At 39.5% G+C, this 27,824-nt stretch overlaps 2 protein-coding genes across 2 annotated transcripts; both read right to left on the bottom strand.

Moving 5' to 3' along the window:
• Nucleotides 1-300: 300 nt before the first annotated feature.
• LOC117301839 (signal recognition particle receptor subunit alpha homolog) lies at nucleotides 301-10,935 on the bottom strand. Its single transcript, XM_033785833.1, has 14 exons — nucleotides 10,773-10,935; nucleotides 9,871-9,954; nucleotides 9,344-9,541; nucleotides 8,663-8,768; nucleotides 8,035-8,182; nucleotides 6,951-7,119; nucleotides 6,339-6,496; nucleotides 4,403-4,521; nucleotides 3,853-3,939; nucleotides 3,133-3,305; nucleotides 2,806-3,019; nucleotides 2,148-2,233; nucleotides 1,212-1,388; nucleotides 301-747 (listed from the first exon to the last, which is right to left on the bottom strand). Exons 1-14 carry the CDS (start codon nucleotides 10,887-10,889, stop codon nucleotides 619-621), a joined length of 1,965 nt encoding a protein of 654 aa, XP_033641724.1. The 5' UTR covers nucleotides 10,890-10,935; the 3' UTR covers nucleotides 301-618.
• A 2,519-nt stretch (nucleotides 10,936-13,454) lies between these two features.
• LOC117301838 (beta-secretase 1-like) lies at nucleotides 13,455-27,645 on the bottom strand. Its single transcript, XM_033785832.1, has 12 exons — nucleotides 27,501-27,645; nucleotides 24,590-24,958; nucleotides 22,342-22,430; nucleotides 21,738-21,957; nucleotides 20,630-20,764; nucleotides 19,992-20,126; nucleotides 19,702-19,806; nucleotides 18,536-18,691; nucleotides 17,824-17,899; nucleotides 17,065-17,157; nucleotides 16,715-16,768; nucleotides 13,455-15,408 (listed from the first exon to the last, which is right to left on the bottom strand). Exons 2-12 carry the CDS (start codon nucleotides 24,833-24,835, stop codon nucleotides 15,152-15,154), a joined length of 1,566 nt encoding a protein of 521 aa, XP_033641723.1. The 5' UTR covers nucleotides 24,836-24,958; nucleotides 27,501-27,645; the 3' UTR covers nucleotides 13,455-15,151.
• Nucleotides 27,646-27,824: the final 179 nt, after the last annotated feature.

Genomic DNA, 27,824 nt, shown 5'->3' with positions numbered 1-27,824 from the left:
ACTGCACAATTTCACTCTTTTCATTGACTTGATTTTGGGTTGAAATCATTTAAAACTTACTGAGTCAGTTTCTCTTGTGGCTCATATGTTTTATAAACTTGTAAGGCAACATGGTCTACAAACTTGAGTAAATCTCAGTGCAATTTCATTGACCTAAGAGTTCCATAGAATACACATGATGCTAAGAAATACAAATCAAACGAATGGACTGGTGGTGTCAAATTTGTTAAGAGTTTAAAATCGCCCTTTTATAAATGCAGTAACTTTTCGCATCAATTACTAACACTATGAAAGAACACCGTGTGATTGAGTAGTGTTGGTTCTGGAAAAAAATGTGGTTAACGACTCAATGCTTCAATCAGATGCTCTTATCGTCTTCAGGATAAAGAAACATTCACATGGTGTTTCCGCAAACCTCCCTTAGTTAATCTGCCATCATGCAAAATTTCCAATCCTACTACTTATTATGAAAGAAATATTCCCCACTTTACAGCTAATGCTTAAATAAGCTGATGGAGTGGTATGATATAAAATGTTTCTTGATTAGGAAGAGGTTTTTGTATACGTTTGCAAGGTGAGTTTGGGGCTTTTGCCTTCTCATGGAGGGAGGGTGCTCTTTTAGGCTTTGAGGAGGGCGTTGACGACAGCTTTTACGTTAAGCTTGCGGAGGTCACGGTAAGTCTGTCCGGTGCCGACAAACACGATGGGCTGGCCTGTGGTGTATGTCATAGAGATAGCTGCCCCAACCTGTTAACAAAAGAAGAAAACAAATGAACGATTAAGGTAAGGAATTGATACATTTGTTTTGTGAAAGTTTCAACTGAATACAGTGTCCAACCGAAGAACAGAAAACAATTGTCACAATATTTTCATCAAGAACTTTGCTTGTTCAGAAAAACAGCAAAGAATTGTCACAATATATGATTTGAGGCATTGCATGGTGAGGTATCAATATATATTTGGTTTGCAGTAACACCATGCGTGTATCTACTTGCCAGGTAGAGTTTGTTCTTAGAGAGCTGTCTTTTATTATTCTACTACCGCGGAGAAGAATTATCGGATGTTCGGGAGACTTCTCAGTTCTGAAAAGAACTGTTTTGCTTCGTCACAATATTTTCATCAAGTATTGGCAAATCCACCCACTTTAGCGAGGTAATAGCAGGTACCAGCTGCATTCCGTTCTTAAACCTAGACAGCACTGCTCAAATTACCTTGTCATCGATTGTATCAAATTTAGTCAGGACTATTCCATCGATGAGACGGGGTTGCTGCATGTCCGAGTGATCGGCCAGGGCGTGATTGAACTTGGTCAGCTGATCCACAGCCTCGTTCCCAACTAGAGCTTCACCAACGAAGAGGACAAGATCAGGCTGGTTGATTTTGATGAGCTGTTAGAGAGTGTAAAACCATTATATCCTCATGGATAAGAAAATACTTTCAAATGTCACTTTGTTGTGCTATGGGCATGCTAAGGTTTATCCTTAAGAGACCATAGCAGCTTCATGCAGCTTGTCAAATACTGCAGAGGTAAACGGTCGCAATATATGACAGATAAGAAAAGGTTTGGGACCAATTTGACATTTTCCAATGTTTTCCATGTTAAAGACAATTGAAAATATTGGTAATTGTCAAAGACCAGTCTTCTCACTTTGTGTATCTCAACATATGCATAAAATAACAAACCTGTGAAAATTTGAGCTCAATCGGTCATCGAACTTGCGAGAACAAAACACCCTTGTCACGGTTGATTTCGAGACCTCAAGTTCTAAATCTGAGGTCTCGAAATCAAATTTGTGGAAAATTACTTCTTTCTCAAAAAGTACTCCACTTCAGAGGGAGCCATTTCTCACAATGTTTTATACTACCAACCTCTCCCCAATACTCGTTACCAAGTGAGATTTTGTGCTAATTATTGTGTAATTACCAATAGTGTCCACTGCCTTTAAAAATTAGAACACATTTTGTCTCTTAAAAATTTTAAGTGAGTTTTCCAAAAAATATCAGTGAAAACAAATGACAAGACTAGCAATGTCTGGGTGTGTTTTCCTTCTTTTTTTCCCTTTTCACTACCTGCTTTGTTTGACCGGTAACTGTTAATCAGTTACACGTTTAACCAGTTAACTCTCCCAACTCTAGTTGAGTCTCACCTTTGACAAGGCTCTCATCAGGGGCTCGTTGTCTTGCATACGTCCTGCTGTATCAATCAGGACGACGTCAAAGTGGTAATCACGAGCTGCAAAAAGAATTAACAGACACAGTCCTCAATCAATTTTAACCTTTAATTCCACATGAATTAAATTCATTTGAGTATGGAACTTTACTCACCCATCAGACAAATAGACCTTATGCATTGACGTCATCCAGGCGCCATCTTTGAGGTCAAACGGTAACGAAACAATCGAAACGCACATAGATTGGCCAATGAACAACCTCCAAGGCGAGGGCGCCGTACTGAAATGACGTCCTGTGCATAAGGTCTATAAGATCAATCTTCCCTTTGTGCTTTGTTTAAACCTTAAATTGTGTCGATAATTTTTGTTTTTTTCCTTTTGATTCGGGTCTTGTTAGCCAAATTCTTGACCATTAATTTGTTCAGCTGCAAGTCCTGCTAACTTGTGGATCCCCCCCTTCAAAAAAAAAATAAATAAATAAAATACTCCCAAGTGAGCTGAGATGGTTAAATTAAGAATTAGATGCCCCAGTGATCAGGGGTAATTATGTTGGAAGCACTTTGAGACGGCCTCCGGGTGTGTACAGCGCTGTATAAAAATTACTATATTATTATTATTGTGTCCAACAACATACCATATTTAATAGCCTCCATGGCGATACCGGCAGCGTCTTTCCCGTAACCCTTCTCGTACAGCTGGACCGGAGCACGCCCATCATGTTTTTCGGCGGGATGTAGAGCGTTGAGATGACGGGTGTGGGTGCGTAGCTGCTCCACGGCCCCAGCACGGAAAGTGTCGCATGCTGCGATCAAGACGTTGAAACCGTTCTCCACCAACCAGAAACAAATCTAGCAATTGACAGCAAATCAAAATGACTATTTAAGTAGAATTCGCTTTGCATTCGCATTTGCATAAAGTACGGACCAGGCTTTATGCAGCAAATCCCAGAAGTATTCTTTACCTTGGCCAAGTTTGTGGACTTCCCTACGCCATTCACGCCGCAGAACACCATAGAGTAAGGTCGGCCACGAGAGCGTGTTTCCATGGCGTCTCGCAAGATGTCGATGCGACGACGGGGAGATAAGATCTGGACCAGAGATTCCTGGATGCCCTCTCGCACCACGGATGTCACACCTGATTGGTTGATTCAAAACAGTATTAACCAATGAATGCAAATGTTGAGTTGCTTTTTACCTTACTGTATTCTTTTTCATGGTAAGCACTTTGAGGCCTAGCATATGGGGGTATATAAATACTTGTTTTATATTGTTTGTTTTGAATGAGTTGTTGAACGACAATAAATAATTTAAAAAGCACTTAAACATTCAAGCAAGGTTTCAGCCCGGATTTGGTTTAGGGGTGTCAAAATTTGCTAAAAAATATTAAAAATGGGAGTCCAAATATATTTAAATAAAAATTAAAGATTAAACAGAGTGTCGAAGTATCCAAAAGACACCGAGACACAACTTTGCATTCAATGCCATTACTGCTCCATCCTTCCTTTGGGACATAAAGCCGTAGGTCGTGTGTGTTGTGTAATGAGCGAAAAAGAACCCAGTTACACTTACACAATGTATTGCTAAAAAAGGAAGGGGTTTGCCTGGTGTTTCTTGCATGGTCTGCCAGCAATATGCGGCATCTCACCGTGTATACCCTTCAACATAAAAGGAAGACTACTTACGGTTTAAAGTGCCCAAGACTTTGCCTTCAAGTTTGGTAGACACAGACTCGCACAGTTTCTCTGCGATGTCACAAGCCACGTTCTTGGCTGGGAAAAAGGAAAAATGTTTGTGATGTTAAAACGTGGCCTCTCATTTTAGTCATTGTATGAACTGTTCTGAAAGCCCCTTGAACATCTTCACTACATAGCGGTTTCTAATATTATCCATTTCAGGGCCATTACCTTTCCCATAGCAATGGCACAAGGCCCCTAAACATGAATACTTTTAAAGGCAGTGGACACTATTGGTAATTACTCAAAATAGTTATTAGCATGAAACCTTACTTGGTTACGAGTAATGGGGAGAGGTTGATAGTATAAAACATTGTGTGAAATGGCTAACTCTGAAGTAACATAGTTTTCGAGAAAGAACAACCAACTTCGACTACCAATTGAACTCAAATTTTCAAAGGTTTGTTATTTTATGCATATGGTGAGATATATTAAGTGAGAAGGCTGGTCTTTTACAATTACCAATAGTGTCCGAGATCTTTAAAGATGATAAACTCACCAGTAAGATGATCTCTCATTTTATTCATTGCCGGGGCCATGTCTTCCTTAGTGAGTGTCTTGGACCCAACAAGGCCCCTGAACATGTTGAAGACGCCAAAGCCACTGGACTTAGATGACCTGTTGAAAAATAAAATGATTTGGGGTTGAACATAGGAAAATTGACAAGAGAGGGATTGGAACTAATGACCTACTGAATAACTACAGGCATGCAACTGCCCGATGAAAAAAAAAGAGGAAACTTTTCGGGACCCACAATGGTACCCTAAAAAGTGTACTCTTAGGATCAATCTTAGCATGTATGGCAAAGACAAAGTAAAGTGTTTCATACAACTAAAATAACATGGAAAAACACCTTGCCTATGTATGCACCGTAATTCTAAGGTGGCAAAGCATTGGGAGTTGATTAAGTTGAGCAAAACTAACTACTGTTTCCCAGGTAATTATGAAATTTGCATAAAATTATTATTCCCCCCCCCAAAAAAAAAAAAAAAAAAAAAAGATTATTTCTTTTTTCTTTTTTTTTTGGGGGGGGGGGGGGGGTGGAATAATAATTTTATGCAAATTTCATAACTACCTGGGAAACAATAGTTAGTTTTCCTCAACTTAATCAACTCCTGATGCTTTGCTGCCTTACAATGGTCGGTGAGAGCCACTTGTCCCCGCTTGCCGTCTTGCACATCACAATATGCCATTCCTGGCTTGTCCACTTTCCGGACGGTTTCGGAGAGCAGTTTACCGTCTACGTCTTATTTTTCCAACCAGAACCACTTCCAGGTATTTTTTACTCCTTTATCTATGGCTTTAATTTGGCCAGGTACCACTCGGCCCGCTCTAAAATATCATTTCTTTTGGATGTCATTTTGACGGGCGTTTGAAGATGCGACTGTTTCGTAGCGCAATGTGAGACTCGCACACAGCAGCAGTATACATGTACGTTTGGTAACTAACTCACACACACACAGTACATGTACACAACGTGTATACTATTGCAAAATAGCGGGACCAAACGAAGACATGACCTTAGACTCATTTCAAGGCTGTATAATAACTTGGTTTAGCACACAACTCGCCTGCGCCACGGGGTGCGTTCCACTGTTTGAGATTCTTTGACCGCACGCAGTGTGTAAACGTATGCATTGCTTGCTGTGGGCTTTAGATTGACCATGCAGTAGAATGGATTGCGTGCCGCGGCAGAGGCCAGACCATGCGTTACGATGCATTGTTGTAAATTGTCTTAAGATCGCGCTAACCGCGGAATGTTTTTCTTAGCGCTAATCAGTTTTTTAAAAACGCAGAATTCCGCGGAAACGCGGAAGAGTTGCATGCCTGCTTCTACCAACAGAGCTATCTTGCCCTTTGTTGGCGATCTTCCTTTTTTGTCAAAATGTTGTTTTTGACAAGACCAGAGTCAAACAAGACCACAATCAACACCCACGGCAGCAGACAACACTGTGAGAACACGATCAAAACAGGAGTTTTTCAACGTCAAGAGCTGTATTATTTCACAACCAAAACTTACCGCAGAAAAATAAATGCTGCCAAGGAATGTGAATCTGTTGAAATAAGTGGCTTCTAGCAGGCAAGATTTAAGATATGAAGCTTTGACAAATTTTCGCCACAGAAATGAGCCCTTATATGTAGGACACTGTATCTGTGTACAGTACAGAGGAAGAGTCGACCACATGTGGCGTGAGGCTGTAGGGCGTAGACACAGGAGAACGGTGCGACAGACCCTTGCTGTCACTGCGGTTGATTGATTGATTGATTGACACTTAAAACTCCTTGCCTGTGGCTTGTGGCCCAGGGTAAATTTGTAGCCCCGTACGATGTACATGCACGCTACATGGAACAAGATCTGGAAAAGTAGACTTCTTATGAACAAAAGGATTTTTTTTTTCTTGAGTAATGAGTATTAAAAAGAGATACTTGCTTACTTGCTCTTGCTCGGCTGCTGCGTCTTGACATTCCCCTTGGACTCAGTGACCTCCTGCTCTTCTTCTTCTTCCTCCTCCTCCTCATCCTCCTCCTCCTCTTCACCGCTAGACTCATCGATATTCTGAAGATCACCCGCCATCGAGCCGACCATGGCCATCTGACACCCCAAGAACAAGATTTGCGATATTAGACCCTTTAGAGACTTGAAGGCAAAGTACTCCTTTGGTTTTTTGGAACCGTTTGATTGTTTTAATCCTATATCACTGTATATATACTATAAAACTAACATGTGCAAATTTCAATTTCAATTTGGTGGTAGCATTTTTGAGATATCGTCACAAATCTGGAGCAAATTATGTCAACGCAGGAAGAAAAATCCTTAATAGGAATACACAATCTGAGAACATTACTGGCAGATTCAAATTTTGGGGCATAAACACCACATTTTTTCCAAAACCACATTACTAAAAAGTGAAATGTTTCTCAAAATGCTTTATTCTATCGAAAGCTGCAGTAGGCTTCTAACCCAAAGTTGTTGTTGTCATTAGTTTTTTGAGAGTGATTCCCAACGAGGTAGCTCAATGATAGTGGTCCCCTGACCAGCACCTTACCTGTTCCTCCAATGGGAACTTCCTTCCTCCATTCATCCCTCCGTTTTCTCCGTCACCGCCCTTCTCTGCACTGTAGTCCAGTCCGGCCATATCTTTAGTTGTCCCTCCGTTGGTCCACTGTCTCCTCTCTTTCCCTTTCTTCTTCTTGTCTTCGATCTTATTGACTTTTCTGAAACAGCACAAATGACAAAAGAGTGGGTTGGTCTGGGGTCAGATTCACAAAGATATAGGTTAGGACAAGTCCTAGGAGATATTCAAAATATAAAGACACTGGACACTATTGGTAATTGTCAAAGACCAGTCTTCTCACTTGGTGTATCTCAACATATGCATAAAATAACAAACCTTTGAAAATTTGAGCTCAATTGGTCTTCCAAGTTGCGAGATAATAATAAAAGAAAGAAACAACCTTGTCACACGAAGTTGTGTGCTTTCAGATGCTTGATTTTGAAACCTCAAAATCTAATTCTGAGGTCTCGAAATCAACTTCGTGGAAAATTACTTCTTTCTCGAAAACTATGTTACTTCGGAGTGAGCCGTTTCTCACAATGTTTCATACTATCAACAGCTCCCAATTACTAGTTACCAAGTAAGGCTTTAATGTCTGTCTTCACCTTCCACCTCTAGGACCTCAGTTTGAATCACAACGAGGGCTCTATGCGGTTTGGGTTTTCACAGTCCCTACTTGATTGCATGGGTTTTCCCTCAAATAGTTCTCCTAGTTTTACTCCAACATCTTAAGTGAAACTTCCTTCCTTGTCTTCTCTTTAAGGGCTCTTGGCTAGTACAGTGATACCAGAATAAATGTACAATTTGTAGATAGTGTGAACTTGGTTGCCTAAAAATTGCATGATAAAATGACTTGGGCCCAATTCCCAAAAACATTTGGAACAGTGATTTATATTGTTTGTGACTGGTTTGCCAGATTCTGCTTTGCAGAACAATTTTCTAAGCATAGTTTACAGCTTTATAAAACTGATTGCAGGTGTGATGGGCCACCTTTATAGCTTCTTGGGAGACGGAGGGAGGGATGGAGGGGGAGGAGGGGTGGAGTTCGAGTTGAGTTGGGGAGGGGGTAACTTACGGTTTCTCAAGCTTCTTGGGCTTGGTCTTATTGAAGAGACGTTCACGGTTCCTCATGATAGTCTCCTCATCAAGTCGCTTTTCATCTAGGTTAGCTTTGGTCCCATTGGTAATGACCTTGGGTACAGGGGCTGGTTCTGGCTTCACAGCTGAAACATACAGAAAGAAGGCTAAATGTAAAGTGGTTGTGATTTGCAATGTCCCTTCAGGGCCAGTGTAGATAATAAGGTTGGCATTTTGAATCATGTATCAGTATTCAGTCGTCTCTTATAATACTACACAAGGCTTGCCCTGAAGCATGTGGCACATATTGTCACCAACGCCACAATTGAAACATACTCAGACACCAGTAAAAGTAGCAAGCGGAGAAAACAGCTTTTAAAGTTGACACATTTTTAAATCAAGCTTTCCTACAAAATTCTGGGGTATTTTTTATTAGTTTTCTTACAGTGGGGACTTTGAACTGCATTTCAGTATATGGGTCCTTTTGTCCTAAATTAATAAGTAAGGTTTGTGTCGGTTTGTAGCAATGCAAATTTACGCAACCACAAAGCATGTGGAAGTCACTAGATTCCAAGTAAGTTATTTTTCAAGATTGCAAAGTCAAAATAAATATTTTTCAGTCTCACCTGCTTTCTTGGCTTTGTTACTTTTATTTTTCTCTTCTTTCTTGGGTTCAATCTTCATGGAAGCTATAGTTTTCTTGGACTTCTGAGACTCCTCAAATGTCCGCATCTGTCACATAAGATGAAAAGATCATCATTAGATTGAATTATTTTGTTTCGAGTAATTATACTCAGTTGTTATATATAGCTCAAATTGCCTAAACGACATCTCAAAGCGCCAATTATTTTTGTGAGGAATTACCACTCTTAAATTTTTAACTCCATGAAATCCCAAATCAGTAATCTAATCCCAAATCAGACATCCAATACCCAATCAGTCAACCAATCCTCAATCGGTCATCCAATTCCCAATCAGTCATCCGTTCACAACAATAATCCAATCCCCACTCAGTCATCCAAGTCCCAGTCAGTCATCCAGTTCCCAATCAGTCATCCAATCCCTAATCAGTCATCCAATCCCTAATCGGTCATCCGATCCCTAATCAGTCAACCAATCCCTAATCAGTCATCCAATCCCCAATCAGTCATCCAATCCCTAATCGGTCATCCGATCCCTAATCAGTCAACCAATCCCTAATCAGTCAACCAATCCCTAATCAGTCATCCAATCCCTAATCAGTCAACGAATCCCCAATCAGTAAACCAATCCCCAATCAGTCATTCAATCCCTAATCGGTCACTCACCTGTTTCCCTAGCTTAGCCTTGTCCCTATTCTCCCTCTCCGCCATCTGCAGAACTCGTTGGAACTCATTCGTGAAGTCAAATTTTCCAAACAAGCTCCCGATCTTTAAATCCTCTTTGTATTTATCCCTGAATTCGAGGTGGATGTCGTCGATAAATTTATCCACGTAGGAAAGCGAGAGAATTTTTTGGTAGGCGACCTGTGAGGAAAAAGAAGAGAAACATTTTTATTTCAAAACTAATTTGTTTAACTGTGGGACATTCTTAACCTTAGTGTCTGGATGTTAAGCCGAAGCCACTGAATTGAAACAAGGTCTTAGGAATATTTTCTTCTTGGAGTTTATCTTAAACATTTTATGTTTTTTTGTGAGACAAACAAATTAAAATTTTCTTCAACGAAATTGTGCGCCCATCGGCACCCAAATTGTGGGTATTGGCCTGACACTAGCATTCAGGACAAAAAATCTGAGAGAAAGATCCAAGTATGTAATTCATCCCTTCTAAAGGCCGGGGGGGAGGTAATACTTACAACAAAAATGAGTTCGAACTCGTTGTCTAATTTGTACTTCAAGGTAAGGGACTCATGGTTGAATGTGTCCGACCCTCCACGCTCCTGAGAATAATTAAAATAAAGAAAAGAATTATGGTTAATAACACGTAGTCTTTTGGAATTAAGACTAAATAATTAGTTGCGCTGTAAAATTAAATAATATGAGGATCCATCTTTTTTTCCCTTCGTCTATTTAATTATTTAAAGCGGGAAAACATTCGGTATCCATCCCGCCTCTTTTTCAAATATTATTTTCAATAAAAATGAATCTCATTTCAGTAAATTATATACATTTCAGTAAATTATATACTCATATTTTATTTCATAATGAATGAAAAAGTGGTTGAGATATGGAAACCTTTCCGTAACTAACTTACGGCATAGTAACAATATCACACACTAAAAACAAAAACTATTTATCATTATATTTTCTTTATTTTTCTATAATTTTATAAGAGTACTCAACCTCAATTCATTCAAAATTAAAATTAAAAACACAATTTTATATTAATACTTTAAATTTAATCATATTATTTTAATTATGGGAAAATCAGGATCCCACATTTATTTTCCATTGATAATGATTGACTGTCCAAACACTTGAATTTGAATGATGACTCGATGAGGCCTCTCTCCCGTTTCTGACTCCCCAACTAATTTGCAGACAAATTCGGCATTTTTTCCACGCCAATAAATTTAGGCGGAACTTATTACACGAATTTATGAATCACGCAACACCAGTCTTTACACTACACTCTACAGATACACAGTGGCATTTAAATACGCACTGACCAACCAGCCATATGGAATACAGACGACAAAAACCTCATCACAGCATTTTTGTAATACAAAAAAATAGCATTTTAACACATTTCCCTTACCTGTAAGATGACACTTTTGATCAGGGCGTTGACTGATGATCCAAGGGCCTGGCATGTTCCCTGGAAATACCACAAAACGATGCCACCCTTACTAAAAATAGTAAAAAGATCTAACATCTTGGCTAATTTTGCTGGTAATTCGTGGCCAGATGATTATTTTCTGATGTGTATTTATTTTACGCTGGTATTTCGCAACTCAGCTCAGTATTGCGTGGTAAGCAACGCGTGGGGAATACCTCGTGTGTGTACCAGCTAGAAATAAGACGACGTCACCCGGATATTACCGACGGCTGTTGTATGATGTAATAAAAGGCACCCGGTTGAGTTACTTGCCTCCGCACAAAACAGTCACAAAGGTTTGGCGGAGGGGCGGGGCTGGGGTGGATACCTGAGGGACAGGGGAGTGACTTTTGGTTGTGTTTTTTTGCTCAAGGGAGTTATTAAATATTCGTACCAGAGAAGGAAAATTATATTTAAACATTTGAACCGGTGCTAAAAAAAATATTTTTTTAACCAAGTAATAAACCACTTAAAAAAATAAAAAGTTGCATACCAGGTTGTATTATAATAAACTTGAATGTGATTCATTGCTAAGGGCAATTACAGATTGATTGGCATCTGACTGGCAGCCCCCCCCCCCCCCCCGAAATCAATAAAATGAACAAATATATTGCAACTTGACGGAAATATGAAGACTTCCAACACAGGGCTTATAGTAAGTTCAGTTGTTAAATTAATCCAGAGATAGCAGATTATAGTCATACTCTGTCAAATTGTCTTTGTTCAATCCAAGTTTGTATGTGAAATTCCTACCCCCCGCCACCCCCCCCCCCCCCCCCCCACACACACACACATAAAAAAAACAGATTAAATTCTCCCTCCAGAATAATATTTTCCATGAATGGGCATGCAAATTAATATTAAGCACGCACCCTTTTCTCCCAAAAAACAAACACAAATATTTAACCAAACAAATTAAACTAAGTGCATAAAGATTCCTGACGTTTTACAAAGAGCATTAATTTGTTTATTCATTCTCCCCTTCTCTTAATATTGAACACAAGTCCATTTACAATAGTTTACTCTATTTATAATTTCCTATGAAAGAACCACTGATGTTAAATATGTTTAATTGAATAATCTGAATAATCTGAGAACAAAACAAAATTATTACAGAAAATAATGATATTTGAAGGTGTTTGAAGGGAGGGTGTACCTTTGGTAATACTCTTAAAAAACTATATTTGAAGCTTTCTTGATGAAGACCACTGGAGAGCTGTCGGTATCATAAAACATTGTCAGGAAAGACTTTGCCTTTTTTGAAGTAATGAAGGTTTTGGAGAAAGAGGTAATTTTTCACCCCAAAAAATGAATCTGAAAAAAGCATTTGTTCTATGCAACAAGGGTGGGTTTTTTCCTTTATTATTTTCTTGAAACTTTGATGATCAATTGAGTCAAAACATTCACAGGTTTGCTATTTTATGCAAATGTTGGGGCACACCGGGTGAAAATACTGGTCTTTAACAATTACCAAAAGTATACCCTGCCTTTAAAAATTAAACTAAAATTGTCACAATTTAGGAAGATATGTTACCTGAACAAAGTTAGTAATTACAAATGATAATACCAACTTACCAAAAAAGATATCGAATTAATTATTTGCCTACATTGATTTGAAAAGAGGTAAAATAAAAATCAGTTGATGTTTTCAAAATGTGTGACCTCCGATACCATTTGCTCAACCAAACTTACGAAAAACAAGAGTTGCGCGCATACTGCTGGGCAGAAATCAATAGAGGACACACGGTAATGAGAGACTTTTGTGATGATAGGAGACATCCAAACATCAGGGTTTTTTTTCAAGAGAAAATTTTGGTGACACTCCGACCAGAAAAGTATTGTCCAAGGCCCACACTTCGTGTATCACAACTTATATATAAAATAATAAACCTGTGAAAATTTAGGCTCAATCAGTCATCGGAGTCAGGAGAAAATAACGGGAAAACCCACCCTTGTTTCCGCACGTTTCGCCGTGTCATGACATGTGTTTAAAATAAATCCGTAATTCTCGATATCGAGAACTGATATTGTTTAAATTCTTTCTCAAAAAGTAAAGCATTTCATGGAATAATATTTCAAGAGAAGTCTTTCACCATTACCTTCTGTAAACCCTGTAAGTTATTTGTAAATCTGTGAACTTTTTATTTTTTTTCTGTTCCGAAAGTGTCCAATGGCTTTAATGCTTAAACTCAAAATAAATGTTAACATAAAAACTTACTTGGTAACGCGCAATGGAAAGCTGTAGATAGTACAAAACATTGTGAGAAACGAGTCCCTCTGAAGTAATGTAGTTTTTGAGAAAGAAGTAATTTCTCACGATTAATATTTAAATTGAATTTGAGACCTCAGCTGAGGTCTCGAAATCAAGCATCTGAAAGCACACAAGGGTGTTTTTTTTTCTTCCATTATTCTCTCGGAACTTCAACGTCCAATTGAGTTAAAATGTTCACAGGTTTGTTATTATTTATGCACTATGTTGAGATACACCAAGTGAGAAGACTGGTCTTTGACAATTATTACCAAAGGTGTCCAGTGCCAGTATCTTTAAAACAACCTTCTGGTTTTTTTATTTAAAGGACTGAGTTCCGCTTTCTAGTGTTTTTCAAGTGTTTAGGTCAACTATTTTACAGGTAAAAAAACTTGAAAGGTACCAAGAAAACGAGAGGGACGAGTAATTGAATTGGATGCCAGCTATCATCACAAAGGTTTACCCAATACCATCACTCATTGATTTTTTGTCCACAACATGTAATTATAAAGATAACTCGGTGCTACGCACTGTAAAATAACCCCCTACATAAATAACCCTTTTATAATATATACAACGTCAGCTTAGCTTTTACGCAGACATTACAGTGACTTCACAAGTCCAACTTAAAAAAAAAGGTGACATAACAATGTCTTCCCAACTAGCCCATCTACAGCCATCCTCGAACCCCCAAAACCCCCAAACCTGTCAAACTCCCAAACTATGTTTCTTCTTTATTCTGTTGGACTGTGGATGGCACTCCATTTCATGGACGAATATCACAAAACAGAAATACATAGCTTGGTTGTCGATTGCCTACCGAAGCCTACCACGACTTATTTTTATATGCGATTTGGACTTATTCCTTTTTTATTCAAACTGGTGGGGGGACCAAGGTTTCAAGGAGCGATTTCAGCCAGTATAAGCAACTTCAAGAAAGCCCATACACTACAACCGTTTAGTCTGTGAATATTGTTTGGCATTGGTAGCCAAAACTTATGCAAGGGTTTTGTGTTTATGCAAGAAATTTTTAGATTGTAATTACTGGTGACATAATCCATTGACGCAAATTGTCTGTTACAATTAATTGTTGTTTTTAATAAAAAATATATTGCTTAGCGACACAACAATGTTGACATACTCTGCTTAATATTTTTATTTAAATAGATGAACTACTTTGTCCAAAACTGTTTACTACACATACTAAGGAGTGAGGTCAAGGGTTAAAGGTTATTCCCAGTTGCAGCATGATGACCCCCGTTATTACTACTGTCTTAAACATGTGATACAAAATGATACATCAAACAGTACCTTTAAATTGAAGAGATGTCTCTAATCATTTTTTAAGTGAATTATTACAATTCCCCTGTTTTGCCCCAACTGTTGATTCAGCCCCACTATGGTTAGGATCAGCCCAAATATAGTTGTGATCTACCCAAACATAATTGGGCTGGGGCCCCAACTACAGTTGGGACATTTCCATAGTCAGTACTCTTTTTTTCCCAGTACTGTCTCACAAGAACATCTCTTACTATTATCAAAGAATGTCCAAGAATTGTATGCTCCACCAATCTACAAAACACTTCAATCACCCAATGAAGATGCTCGTATACTGCCACGCTTCCCTACAAATATGACAGGATTTCACGTGGCTCTGTACTCATGGGAGAAATGTGTTGCTGTGCCCCCCCCCCCCCCCCCACAGCCCAGCAACCCCCAGTATTTCCTAGTTACTACCATTGTCTCATTGCGAGACATAACAGTCCTTTTATTTTAAGGCCGAGTTATAGTCGGTCGAGCGATGGTCAGGCGATGGAAACCTTGACGCGCGATCATAAAAAGACACGGTTTTTAGGCTTCAGTCTTAGGATTGCGCGCAAGATTTCCATCGCGCGACCGTCGCGCGACCGACTATAAACCGGCCTTTATGCAGCTCTGCAAGCACATGCTTAGTATTAGGCACGTATGCCTGAGCACATGCACTACTGGCGAGAACTGTGAAAAAGGACCGTCCAAAAGTCTCCCATTGATTTATTCCATAAACCTTCTCTCAGGTATGAACTTTGACCTTTCAACCCGGTTGACTTTGACCTTCCTGTGGTTGCTCGTCCTTCAATGCGTCCGTTTCCGTGGAATCCGTTCTCTCCTCCAGTAATTCACTGTCATCGTTCTCGCAGGGTTTCCTGCGGCAGCTGATCCATTTATTGTGCACGTACATCAGGAACAATGGAATGAGACAGACCACGCAGAGGCCTGCCATCACGTACGCGGCTATCGTCACGGCGAGATTGTCGGTCGGGGGCGCTATGTAGCCGCAGTCTCTAACAACTGTAAAAGAGACAGGGTGCTACTTTAAAAAAAAAGTGTGTTGGACCGTTTTAATGCCCGTCAAATTTTAGACTAGGTTTATACACTGTATAAGGTTAAAGGAACACGTTGCCTGGGATCGAACGAGTTGGTCTATAAAAAGCATTTGTAACCGTTTGTTATAAAATGCATATGGTTAGAAAGATGTTTTAAAAGTAGAATACAATGGTCCACACAACATTGCCTCGAAATTGCATGGTTTTCCTTTTACTTTGCGAACTAACATGGTCGGCCATTTATGGGAGTCAAAAAGTTGACTCCCATAAATGGCTGACCGTGTTAGTCGACGAGGTAAAAGGAAAACTGCGCAATTTCGAGACATGGTTGTGTGGATCATTGTATTCTACTTTTACAACATCTCTCCACCCATATGCATTTCATAACAAACGGTTACAAATGCTTTTCAAAGACCAACTCGACCGGTCCAAGGCAACGTGTTCCTTTAAAGTCAGGGTATACTTTTGCCAAAATTACATTCAGGGAACATGCCTTCCTAATTGTGAAAATTTTAGTTTACTTTTAAAGGCAGGGTTAACCAATAACCTCACTTATGCATCAAATAACAAATCTGTGGAAATTTTGGCTTAATTGGTCATGGGAGTTGCATAAAATAAAGTAAATGGAAAAAAAAACCTTGTTGCATAAAATTGTGTGCTCTCAGGAGAAGCCTTTCTAAGATTAAAATTTTCAGGCCGAAAATTACCTCTTTCTCTAAAACTACAATTCATCACAGGGGGGTCCTTCTTAAAAATCATTCTTCTAAAAGGGTGTATGTACTTTTTGTAGAACAAAACACACAATGTCCACAAATTTACACTAAACTTTATACACAGTTTGAAGACAATGATAGTAGAAAGCTTCCCTGAAAATATTACGTGCTGAGGTGCTGTAGTTTTTGGGTAATGAGTACAACAATGTCATGAACTTAATTTTGGTCTCATGAGACCAAAAATACCAAAATTATTTCAAGCATTTACAAATGTATTTTCATGACATTGTTTTACTCATTTCACACAAACTACAGCACCACAGTAAGTAATATTTGAAGGGAAGCCTTCCACTGTCATTATCTTCAAACCCTGTAAGTTTAATGTAAATCTATGGACATTTTAAAAAAGTACCCAAATGCCACTTAATTTGATAATTCAAGTCGCAAAAAATGTCATTTATGACAGAGACGAGGCACGGTAAAAAAACTACATTATTATTGTTGGGGTTTCTCATTTTCAAAAGTTTGTTGGTAAATTTAGAGTTGCTTCCAACTTACCTGTGGCTATCGGTCCCTCGACCCCTGGAGATACCAATCCAATTTCAAATTCATCTAAGATAAAAATGAGATTCGGAGTATTAGAAGAAATTCAACATTGAAAACGCAGAATTTAAAGCAAATTTGTATGCTACGTGTATAGCAAACATTAGAAGGGAACCAATCACCACCAATACACACTACATTACGTTTTGGCTGGTAACCTCTTTCCATTAAGCATGATATTTCTGTGCTTAGCATGTCTTTGCGCTTAACAGCTTGATGAAATTATTGAGCTGCTTAACACAGATGGTACATGTGAATTGGTATTTTAGCTGTTAAGAATAATTGTTGCTAGTTTTTACACTTACAGGCACAAGATGATTTGGCGAACCCGACGGATTGGTTGGCACGATCAAAAACAACATAGAAGCCTTCCAGGACAACAGCACCAATCACGCTCCCTGAAAAATTAGAGAAAAGGACATTGCATGAAACTTGTTTACTGGAAAGCAGAATTGTGTGCTCACTACAACAGACAATATTATAGATAACTACGCTGTTACTCACATTGCTGGACACAGTTCAAAACAACAGTTTTATTTTGAGAATGAAATTGTGGCTTGATTGATGTGACACCCTAGGACACCCTTGTACACCCTGTGACACCCATGTGACACAAGTGACACTGGGATACTCTGGGACACATTTGGACATCCTGTGACACCCTGGCAGACTATGGCACAAACTAGGACACCCTGTGACACCCATGTGATACCCATGTGACACAAGTGACACTAGGATACTCTGGGACACATTTGGACATCCTGTGACACCCTGGCAGACTATGGTACAGACTAGGGCATCCTGGGACAACATGTATTATCTCAGGACACCCTGGGACACCTATGACACACTTTGACACGCTGTAACATAATACATGACATAATGGGACATCCTGCGACATTCTGGGACCCTTGGACACTATGGGACACCCTTTGACACCCTGCGTCTTCTCGGGAGACCCTGAAACTTCTTGGGACCTTATTGGACATGATGGGACACCCTGGTACGCCATATTCCTGCTAGAACCACACATTACAATTCTAGACATTTGTGGCTTAACTCACCTGTAGTGGAGGAAGAGATGCCATACTTGTAGCAGTGTTCACCATTCTTGTCAGAGTCCACAAGACGAAGGTATTGCTGTAGGGTGAAAAAGACAATCCGGTTGGTAAATGTGTTATCATTCCAAAGTAAGCCACCCTGGGCCCAACTTTTTAAAGATGTTAAGCAGAAAATAATGCTTTGCAAATTTCTTTGTTGAGAAAAACTTTAGTGGGCACCAGTTGCACCGAGGTTACTTTTTTCTACAAATTTGGGCTGATAATCAGTTTCTGTTAAGCAATATTTGCCTGTGCTTAGCAAGTTTTGATGGGCCCTTGGCCTACTGACTTCACACAAACTCTCCTACAGTCATTAAACAAATTTGGTTATGCATCTGTTTATTTCCTAGACGGTTAAAAGAAACTTCTTGACTTTTGTTCAACTATTTCTTCCACTTCCAATTGGGACACTGACTGTGAGTCCATCTGTAAATAGAGCCGATTTTAACATAGATGTTTCAGCAGGGAGTTGAACCGGAGGGCCCAGAGAAAAACCCTAGTGGCATAGGAGAGACCCAACCCACAACTGTATTCACATACGGCCTTAGCCGGGAATCGAACCAGGGCCACATTGGTGAGTGCTTTACACACATGCCACTCTTCCAAAAGCAATGGGGAATCACAGCTATATCCGAGTTAGTCATTGAAACTAACCCCCAAGCTAGCCTGTACTTACCCGTGATGATATCTTTAACCTGAATGCTGTATTAGGAGTTGTGGAGTTGAGGATGATCGCCAGGCTAGGAAACCAGACCCAGGGCTCAGTGGAGTGCTTATGACAAATCAGTTCATCCCCCGTCCAGAAATTTTCCGGGATCGGTTCATCTATTAGCTGAAATTTTTAGCGAACATTTTTTCCATTATTTCCAATTTCCATTTTTAGATCTCTTTCTTCACCTGGACCCAGTTTTACAGAGTTGCTTAAAGGTAGTGGACACTATTGGTAATTACTCAAAATAGTTCTTAGCATAAAATCTTACTTGGTAATGAGTAATGGGGCGAGGTTGATAGTATAAAACATTGTGAGAAACAGCTCCATCTGAAGTGACGTAGTTTTCAAGAAAGAAGCAATTTTCCACAAATTTGATTTCGAGACCTCAAGTTTAAAATTTGAGGTCTCGAAATCAAGCATCTGAAAGCACACGACGTACTGTAACAAGGGTGTTTTTTTCTGTCATTATTATCTCGCAACTTCGATGACCAATCGAGCTCAAATTTTCACAGGTTTGTTATTTTATGCATCTAGGTTGAGATACACCAAGTGAGAAGTTTTGTCTTTGACAATTACCAATATTGTCCAGAGTCTATAAGCAGACTCCTTAACAATTTTCTGCTTGGCAGAAGTTAGCAGGAACCAAATGGTACATGTGACATGGTAGCTTGGCTGGTAACCTGGGAAGCATCACTTTGTTGTGCTAAGCAACTTCTTGTGCGTAAGCAGCTCTATAAAAATAGGCCCAGATGATCGAAGCTTCATTGTTGTGGAGCTTTAATTCAGGCGCATCAAACAGTGTCAAAAGTATGGAATGATCCCCCTATCAACTCTATTACACTTGTCTCCTTACTGATCATCAAAAGCCATCTATTCGAATCTGCTTACATTTATAGTCTATCACTCTCGTCATCTCCACAATTCTGTAAACTCTTTTGCCTTAAATTTTATTTCACTGTGGTAAGTGCCTCGGAATGGGCAAATAGTGAGTTGGCGCTCTACAAATGCCTGATCATTGATCATTGCAGCACAACCCTTTCTCAAAAATCAGAAAAATTAAAAACACTGAGACATAATTTGGAGGACTTTGTGAGATGCAAGGATGCAACAAACTACTAAAACAAACTTACCTTGTTGACCGTCTCATTGATGACAAGTTTCAAAGCTTCAAACACTCTTGTGGGTAGCCTCAGATTGGTCGTCCCACTGTCAACAATAGTCTTGTCAAAATTGTACTGAAACAAAAAAACAGTAATGATAATAACTATAATAATCGATGCATGTGCCCTCTGCTACAAAATAAAGGATTCAAACTGCCTCTACCTATCGGTCAAGTTAGTACTACATCCGTTCTAGAATGGCAAAGGTCGTGGGTTCGAATCCCACCCAGGTAATTTATTACTGTTGAAGCACCTCTCACCTCTTTACAATCCATGTTAAGTGACCTCCCATTGACCTCTATGTCCAGAATAATGACCTCATAGTACCAGTTGTTACGGATCGGCGTGAACCACATCTCACCTTTGTACAGTCCCTTGTCTAGTCCACCAATGGTCTGTAAAAGACGGGAAGAAACAATTGCGATTTTCAATTGCAAAAACACATTTTATGAAAATATTGTCACAAAATTACCTGTTGAAAAGGCAGTGGCAAGTTGTGGCTGAGCGGATAAGAGCATTGGAATCAAGACCTTTTGTTTCTGATCAGCAGAGAGAGGGTTCAAGTCCCAGTCGTGACACTTGTGTCCTTTAAAACAAGAGACTTAACCATCGTTGCTGCATCCTTTGGATGGGACGTCAAGCCGTAGTAGTTGTGTGTTCATGTAAAAGAACCAAGTCCACTAATTGTAAAGGGAAGGGATTAGCCCGGTGTTCCTGGTTTGATTGGCTGCATATTGCAACACAGCACCTTGTAAACAATTACATTGTGCTATGTAGAGCAAAAGGTACCATTCTTCAACAGATGAACATTAACTTTCGGGTCAAAAATACTTAGCGCTTTGAGAGGCCTATCAGGCCAATATTATAAGATAAGAACAAATTTATTATTTATCGTTACCATGGTTCCGGTCACATTCGTCTTGGATGCGTTTCCTGTTGTGTTTGGGAGTCCGCAGAGTTGTAGTGAAAATATGTCCGCAATGCCAGATTGCTGGACGAGGGAATCAAAGAACGGCAGAACTGTACTGTCTGGCTAAAATAAAAAATGTAAAAATCACAACATTTATCATTTAAAGGCAGTGGACACTATTGGTAATTGTCAAAGACTAGTCTTCAGAGTTGGTGTATCTCAACATATGCATAAAATAACAAACCTGTGAAAATTTGAGCTCAATCGGTCATCGAATTTGCGAGATAATAATGAATGAAAAAAACACCCTTGTCACACAAAGTTCTGTGCTTTCAGATGCTTGATTTCGAGACCTCAAATTCTAAACTTGAGGTCTCGAAATCAAATTCGTGGAAAATTACTTCTTTCTCGACAACTACGTCACTTCAGAGGGAGCTGTTTCTCGCAATGTTTTATACCATCTATCTCTCCCCATTACTTGTAATCAAGAAAGATTTTATAATGATAAATATTTTGAGTAATTACCAATAGTGTCCACTGCCTTTAATAAGTGCCAGCGCAGCAATGCCAACATTTGAATCTTGCAAATCAGGGAGATTTTGTACACCTCAATCAAAGCTATTTAGAATTACATTCAGTAAACAGGGAATAAGTTTCCATAATCAGGGAGATTTTTAAATTTGTTCATCAAAACATGGCAAGATTAGTTTATTTTCAGGGAACTTTTTCCAGAATGAGGGAGGCTTTGTAGCTCTGTTAGTGTACTGGATTCTGTTTAAAGGACATTACAATGCAAAGCACTATGGCTATATGTACATCCCACCCGAAGGATGAAGCAAGTGTTGTGAATGAGGCCCCAGATACACCACAACCTGTTTGTTTGTTTGTTTGTTTGTCTAGATGATCTTCCCATCAAGAGAACTCTGCAAACTCCCATAAGGAGATGTAAACACCAAGCTAGCAATAAACAATCTCTCTCGTACAAACAACCGTTTAACGTCTATGATTATCAATTGCACGCAAATCAAGAAATTTTGATTTAGTAACTAGAAGACATGACTTATTTAAGTCAGCCTGAGATATGAAACACCCTTACCCTTGCTATTTCGGCGTACGCAAGTCCCAGGATCCCCTGCCAGTTAGACTCGTTGATGAAGAATTCCTCCGAGTACGTTATACTCGCCACGTTAACCTTGGTGGAGACGTTAGGATGCGATACGGGTATCGAGACTAAATCTTCCCCAAGCTCACCCCTCCACTCTCCCTGTGTGTACGGGACATACACCTCCCTGTTGAGGTCATGGTATGTCGACGACCTGATGGAAAGGTCAAAGGTCAAGTGTTTATTCTGAATCAGATAGTACACAAAAGTATGGTTGGGGAGCATGGCTTTTACTTCAACAATGTTCCAACATGCACGGGTTGTCTTAATTCTTTACTTTTAAAGCTAAAACACGGCATTGAGAAACTGCAGTGTCTGGTTTGCACACTCTCTTTGAATCAAGATAAGGTGCAGCAGCAGCCAAATCCATCAACGAAACTACTGATACTGGTGCAATGTTGAGGATTTCAAAGATTCAACGATTCAAACAATCTGCTCATCTTCAGGGAAAGATTGTCTGTTGAAAAAGCCTAATGACCATACCTTTAATGAAAGGTGAATTTAAGAATTTTCTCAAGAAACATCACAAGTTACTTACATCTCTTTGTGGAAATATTTGCTGATCATGATATTAGGAGAGGCAGCTACGGCGAAATTACTGCTGCCTGTATCCACTAAGACATTCAGCTGTAATGGAAAAAAGTAAATGAAAACCTTTCTTTTTACAAATTTGTCTGGTATCGCTCCTTTTTAGCCAAACAATATTATTTTGTTTTATTTTCAGTGTGAAAATTTCTTTGGCTTAAAGGCAAAGTAGGCCCTATACCACTGGTTTGTGGAACCGTACAATTGTCTAATCCTAGTGTATAGACATGTGTACATATACAGTAAAACTAACATGTGAAAATTTCATTTCAAAAAGTGGTAGCGTTTTTGATAGGCCCCTATACCACCGTAAGTTTGGAGCATTTTGTCTAAGGATCTGGAAGATTTGACTGAGTGTGTGTATTTTGAGTCAAGAACTACCAGTAAACTGGTGGGCATTTTGCTTTGCTCACGGTTAGCAGTGTCTACATTGTATGATATAAAATTTTTGCTTACAAGCTTTGTGAAATTGTGCTCACATGTACACTACATGCACAATTCAGTTGGGTAGGCATACAAACATGTACATGTAGCTGTGTGCTAGCTGTGGGAAAAGGGTGTGTCCCCTCCTTCCCCCACAATGCTTCTCTTTGTTCAACTTGATCCCCCACAGGAGAATTTTTCAGAAAAGGGAAAAAAGACCAACAATTGAAAGTATTATAATTATTATTTAGTCCCAACAACTGTGTGTGCAAAACAAACACTGTATCGTACACAAGTATACAGTACGTACAATACTTGAGGGAGAAGTGCTGTTACCTAGTAACTGTGATCGGTAACTAAGCAACCTTACACACTACTGCCACTAACAGCAACTAAATTAATTACAGTCTGTGATGGAAACAATTAAGCTTTGTACAATTTGATCAACACCGTCGAGTGTTGACTCACAGTTGCCAGGGTGACACGGCTAATTGTTCAGGGGTTTGTAGACAAAGAACACCTGTTTATTTTAGATGCACAAACAGCATGTGTTGTTTTCTGTCTCTCCAAACATGCCCAAGGATTTCTCAAAAAACTGTCTTAAGAATTCTTATACCGGGGCCTAATTTCATAGAGCTGCTAAGCACAAAAATTTGCTTCAAAGCATGAAATTTCTTCCTTGATAAAAACAGGATTACCAACCTCTTCAGGGAAAGATTGTCTGTTGAAAAAGCCTAATGACCATACCTTTAATGATTGTCAGGATTTAAACAACAGCTGAATACTAGTAAAAACAAGAAAATATATGCAACAAATGGAAATTTGGTTGTTAATCCTGTTTTTATTCAGGAAGAACTTTCATGCTAAGCACATTTTTCTGCCTGGCAGCTCTATGAAATTGGACCCAGTTCTGAAATGATTATGGGGTTAAAGGGAACCCCCCCCCCCCCTATTGCAAGGGGTCAATAGGGTTAAAAATGAGTGGGGCACAGCAATGCAATGTAAACAAACTTGGTAGAATGATGGCTGGTAACCAGTGTCTGCTTAGCAATTTTGTTCTGTACTTACAAGCTTATAATGAATCTGGGGCCACTTAGATTGTCGTTTTACTAGTCATCAGCTTTTCCACAAAATACAGATTTACTACGTTTTAAAATTAATGTACAATGCTTTCCAACACCGAACTAGACCGTATTGAATAACCCTTTTTTGCTATGAAAGTCGCCATCTTGAAGGTCAAACCGAATGCGCGTCCAAACGCATACATCAATGAAGCACGCATCACGCAGCATTCCCGGTTTGATTTCTACGACACATGCACGCACACACACAGACGCACAAACACATGCGCACAGACGCCATCTTGTACGGGCAGATATATATTTGAACAGTGACGTCATATTCAATACGGTCTATAGCCATACCACATAGAGTGAATTTGACTGGTCCACAGGTGTTTTAACTCGCAGTTGGCCAGCGGACCACTGTCAAGGGAAAATGCTGGTCAATAGACCGATCCATTAAGCTCCGCCCCCATTGCATATTGACTAATCACAACCCATTGCGCAACCAAAAGTCAAACAAATAAAGTCTGACATGCATGCGTGTATGCTTGGCGCGCGCGGTGCCCAGAGTTGTGCAGAAGGGCATTGGAGAGGCTCACGTGTTCTTGCTCGTGTTCTTGCTCATGTCTGCCGTGGGCGGAGCCTAATGGATCGATGGTCTATTTAGCAAAGCTATGGAATTGGTCAAGGGCCCTCTGAGTGAACTACCCTTACCTTCTGTTTTGGGGTCCCCAGTTCAATTTCAACGTAGAAACCTAACCCAGGTTTACCCTTTAGGTTGTCTCTTGGTGTGTCATAAATGTCACCTATGCCCTTTGACCTGACCTCATCATTGACCTGATGGCGGGAGGTGTGAAGAGGGAGCCGGAGTACATCAGCTTGGACGGACACAAAATGAAAACATACATGCAACAGCAGCAGGGTCCATGTACTGAAGAAAGTCATTAAAAATTCCCTCATTATTATTGCTGGTGAAGCGGTAGACCGGTGGGATCATTGACTGTTTCATGAAGTAAAGTTTTTGTGAAGATTTCTTCCAATTTACACTTGATCCATCTCAAAGATCTGATTGTCAACTGAACTCTGAAAAAAAAACACGTATAATCAAATCATTACAAATTGTTAAATGTTGAATGAAACAAACAATTTTTTTAATAAGGAAAGACATGAATGCCATCAGTAAAGGTTGACCGACAACAAGTTTTATGTCAGTATCGGCTTGGAGATTACGAGCCAGCACTAAATCAATCATGTCTGTATGCTTCGTTTTTGAAAGGGCAAGGGCACCACCGTATTTTCTCCTTGGTGGTAAAGGGCACACTACTAGAAATTTCTGCTGGCAGAGCATTTCAAGTGCCCAAGGGGCAATTACAAGAGGGTATGGAGGCAATCAACTTCGAAGTATCATCATCAGACCTGGTCATATTAGTGCACTCGCCATAAAATTGTCAATGGCATTTTGACAAGTTATTGCTACATTAAAGCCATTGGACCCTTTCGGTACAGAAAAAAAAAAAAAGTTCACAGATTTACAAATAATTTACAGGGTTTACAGAAGGTAATGGTGAAAGACTTGTCTTGAAATATTAGTCCATGAAATGCTTTACTTTTTGAGAAAACGGTAAAACAATATAAATTCTCGTTAGCGAGAATTACGGATTTGTGATAAACACATGTCATGACACGGCGAAACGCGCGAAAACAGGAGTGGGTTTTCTCGTTATTTTCTCCCGACTCCGATATCCGATTGAGCCTAAATTTCCACAGGATTGTTATTTTATACATAAGTTGTGATACACGAAGTGTGGGACTTGGACAATACTGTTTACTGAAAGTGTATAATGGCTTTAAAATTATTTAGCCCTTGTTCGTTTGGATGGCATGGGTAAGTGAACATTGACAATTTGAGGAAAAAATGAGTGGTAACTACTGTTAGATTAGTGTCAACATGATAGAAACATCTGTAAGCTGCACCCATCCAGTGAGCAGCGGCGCACATCAACAAAAGTCAGGAGTGGTCCATTATGTACCATCATGTACCATTTAGCCCCCCCCCCACCCCCCCCCAAAAAAAAAAACAAGAAACAAACATTCCCTTTTGACTGATGTGTGGAAACCAAAGATTATAGAGCGCCGAAGGCGCAAGATGCGGAACTCGGACTGAAATGTGAAATCCCACTGGATGCCATATCATCAAGTAACTATTTTGGTACAACAATCTGACAATAGATCAGTGCAGATGAGCACAGACAATGACTCCATTCCTATCAATGGCAAACAAAACATTCACTTGCTGAAATGGCGCCCATGCGTATTACACATTCGAACAATAGATGACGCTTCAGTTCCGCATCTTGTTGTGCCTTTGGCGCTCTATACTCTTTGGTGGAAACCACCGGCACCATGCAGTACTTATTGCGATGGATGCCAGGCATCACACTCCTGAGCAAAGTCCACCCTTTAATTTGTTCACCACATTTTGGCACGCCATAGAATCCCAAATAGCAACCACATCTTGAATCTATCTATCTTATGACTGAAGGAGGACAAAACCTTTTTAGCATTTTTTAGGCCTATAGTATAGATCTAGCAGACCATAATTTTATTTTGAACTTTCAAGGTTGGACGTTGCTTCTTTGACTCATTTGACTGTTGGTATAATATTAATAATGCACTAGTGGGTGTAGTATAGTATTATTTAGTGATCTATTAATATATATACATGTATACACAAAATTAATCATTTTATAAATGTTTGAGCAATAACCAACGACAGGAAACTTTATTCTCAGCAGGGCATGATATTGAATAGACCCAGTTAGTGGGGCACTGTACTCCTTTTTTCAAAATTGTGTCATTATTTGTCGGAGGGCATTTATCACACGGCAAACCGAGGGCGAGGGCATTTATCACAAGTCAACGACCCAACAAGGTTTTTAACGGCCATTAAAGAACGAGTCACTAGTACTACTCTTTTATTCCCATTCATAAATGCCTTTTTGGTTAATAAAAGGCGTATAAAGTAAGAAACTCTGTAAAACTTTACATTTCCGACGTGCTTGAGCTCTGTATGTATGTACGACGTCCTTGTGTTGCATTGTTACGACTGAGATGCCTATAGACCTTATGCACATGACGTCATTTCAGTACGGCGCCCCCGCATTGAGGTCAAAAGGAGATTGTTCATTGGTCAATCTATTTGCGTTTTGATTGTTTCGTCACCATTTGACCTCAAAGATGGCAACTGGATGACGTCGATGCATAAGGTCTATTTCCAACAGTTCCCGGTTCCGTTGGTGCATTTTAGTCTTGGGGTGGGATAACTTTACGTATGGCGCCACCACTTTTTCACTCATTTTTACAAAAAGGGATATATCAATCAGGTAAATTAGATACTATTTTATTTTATTTCGAATGAAAAAGTGGTGGCGCCATACGGAAACTTTTCCCACCTTATAAACACTGGTCATTGTCGGCAGTTGTCGTCAGGTGTCGCCCTTTTTTTAGTGCGACCGATACTTTCGTTCGGCTTCGCCCGTGCTTACATTACAAACGGTAGGTAGGTGTTTTTTTTCTTCAAAAAATGATGTTTTTAGGCCTCCGTTATTATATTATTCCTACTCACCAGTTAGACGAACAGTGCAAAGAAATCATCAAGCATGAATGGGAGCTGGTAAATGTTAAATCTTTTAATAAAAACACATTCCGTTTCGCATAAAAATAAAATATAGCTGACATTTCCGGGTAGTTGACGTCGTAGTGTTAAAATAATTCCAAGGGTTACCAGTCTATGTTTTTGGTCAATAGAGGGGGGTATGACCGAACTATTATTAAAACAAAAATCAATCAAAAGGGGCTATTATTGCACACATACTTGTTTGGGGCGTTTTCGAAACGATCCTTTTTCGATCAATATTCATTTATTAAAATAATTGTCATTATACAAAGC

The sequence above is a fragment of the Asterias rubens genome, chromosome 17, assembly GCF_902459465.1.
Source record: "Asterias rubens chromosome 17, eAstRub1.3, whole genome shotgun sequence".
Taxonomy (NCBI): Eukaryota; Metazoa; Echinodermata; class Asteroidea; order Forcipulatida; family Asteriidae; genus Asterias; species Asterias rubens.
The sequence above is the reverse complement of the archived record's forward strand: the minus strand, read 5'-3'. Positions and strand labels throughout refer to the sequence as shown.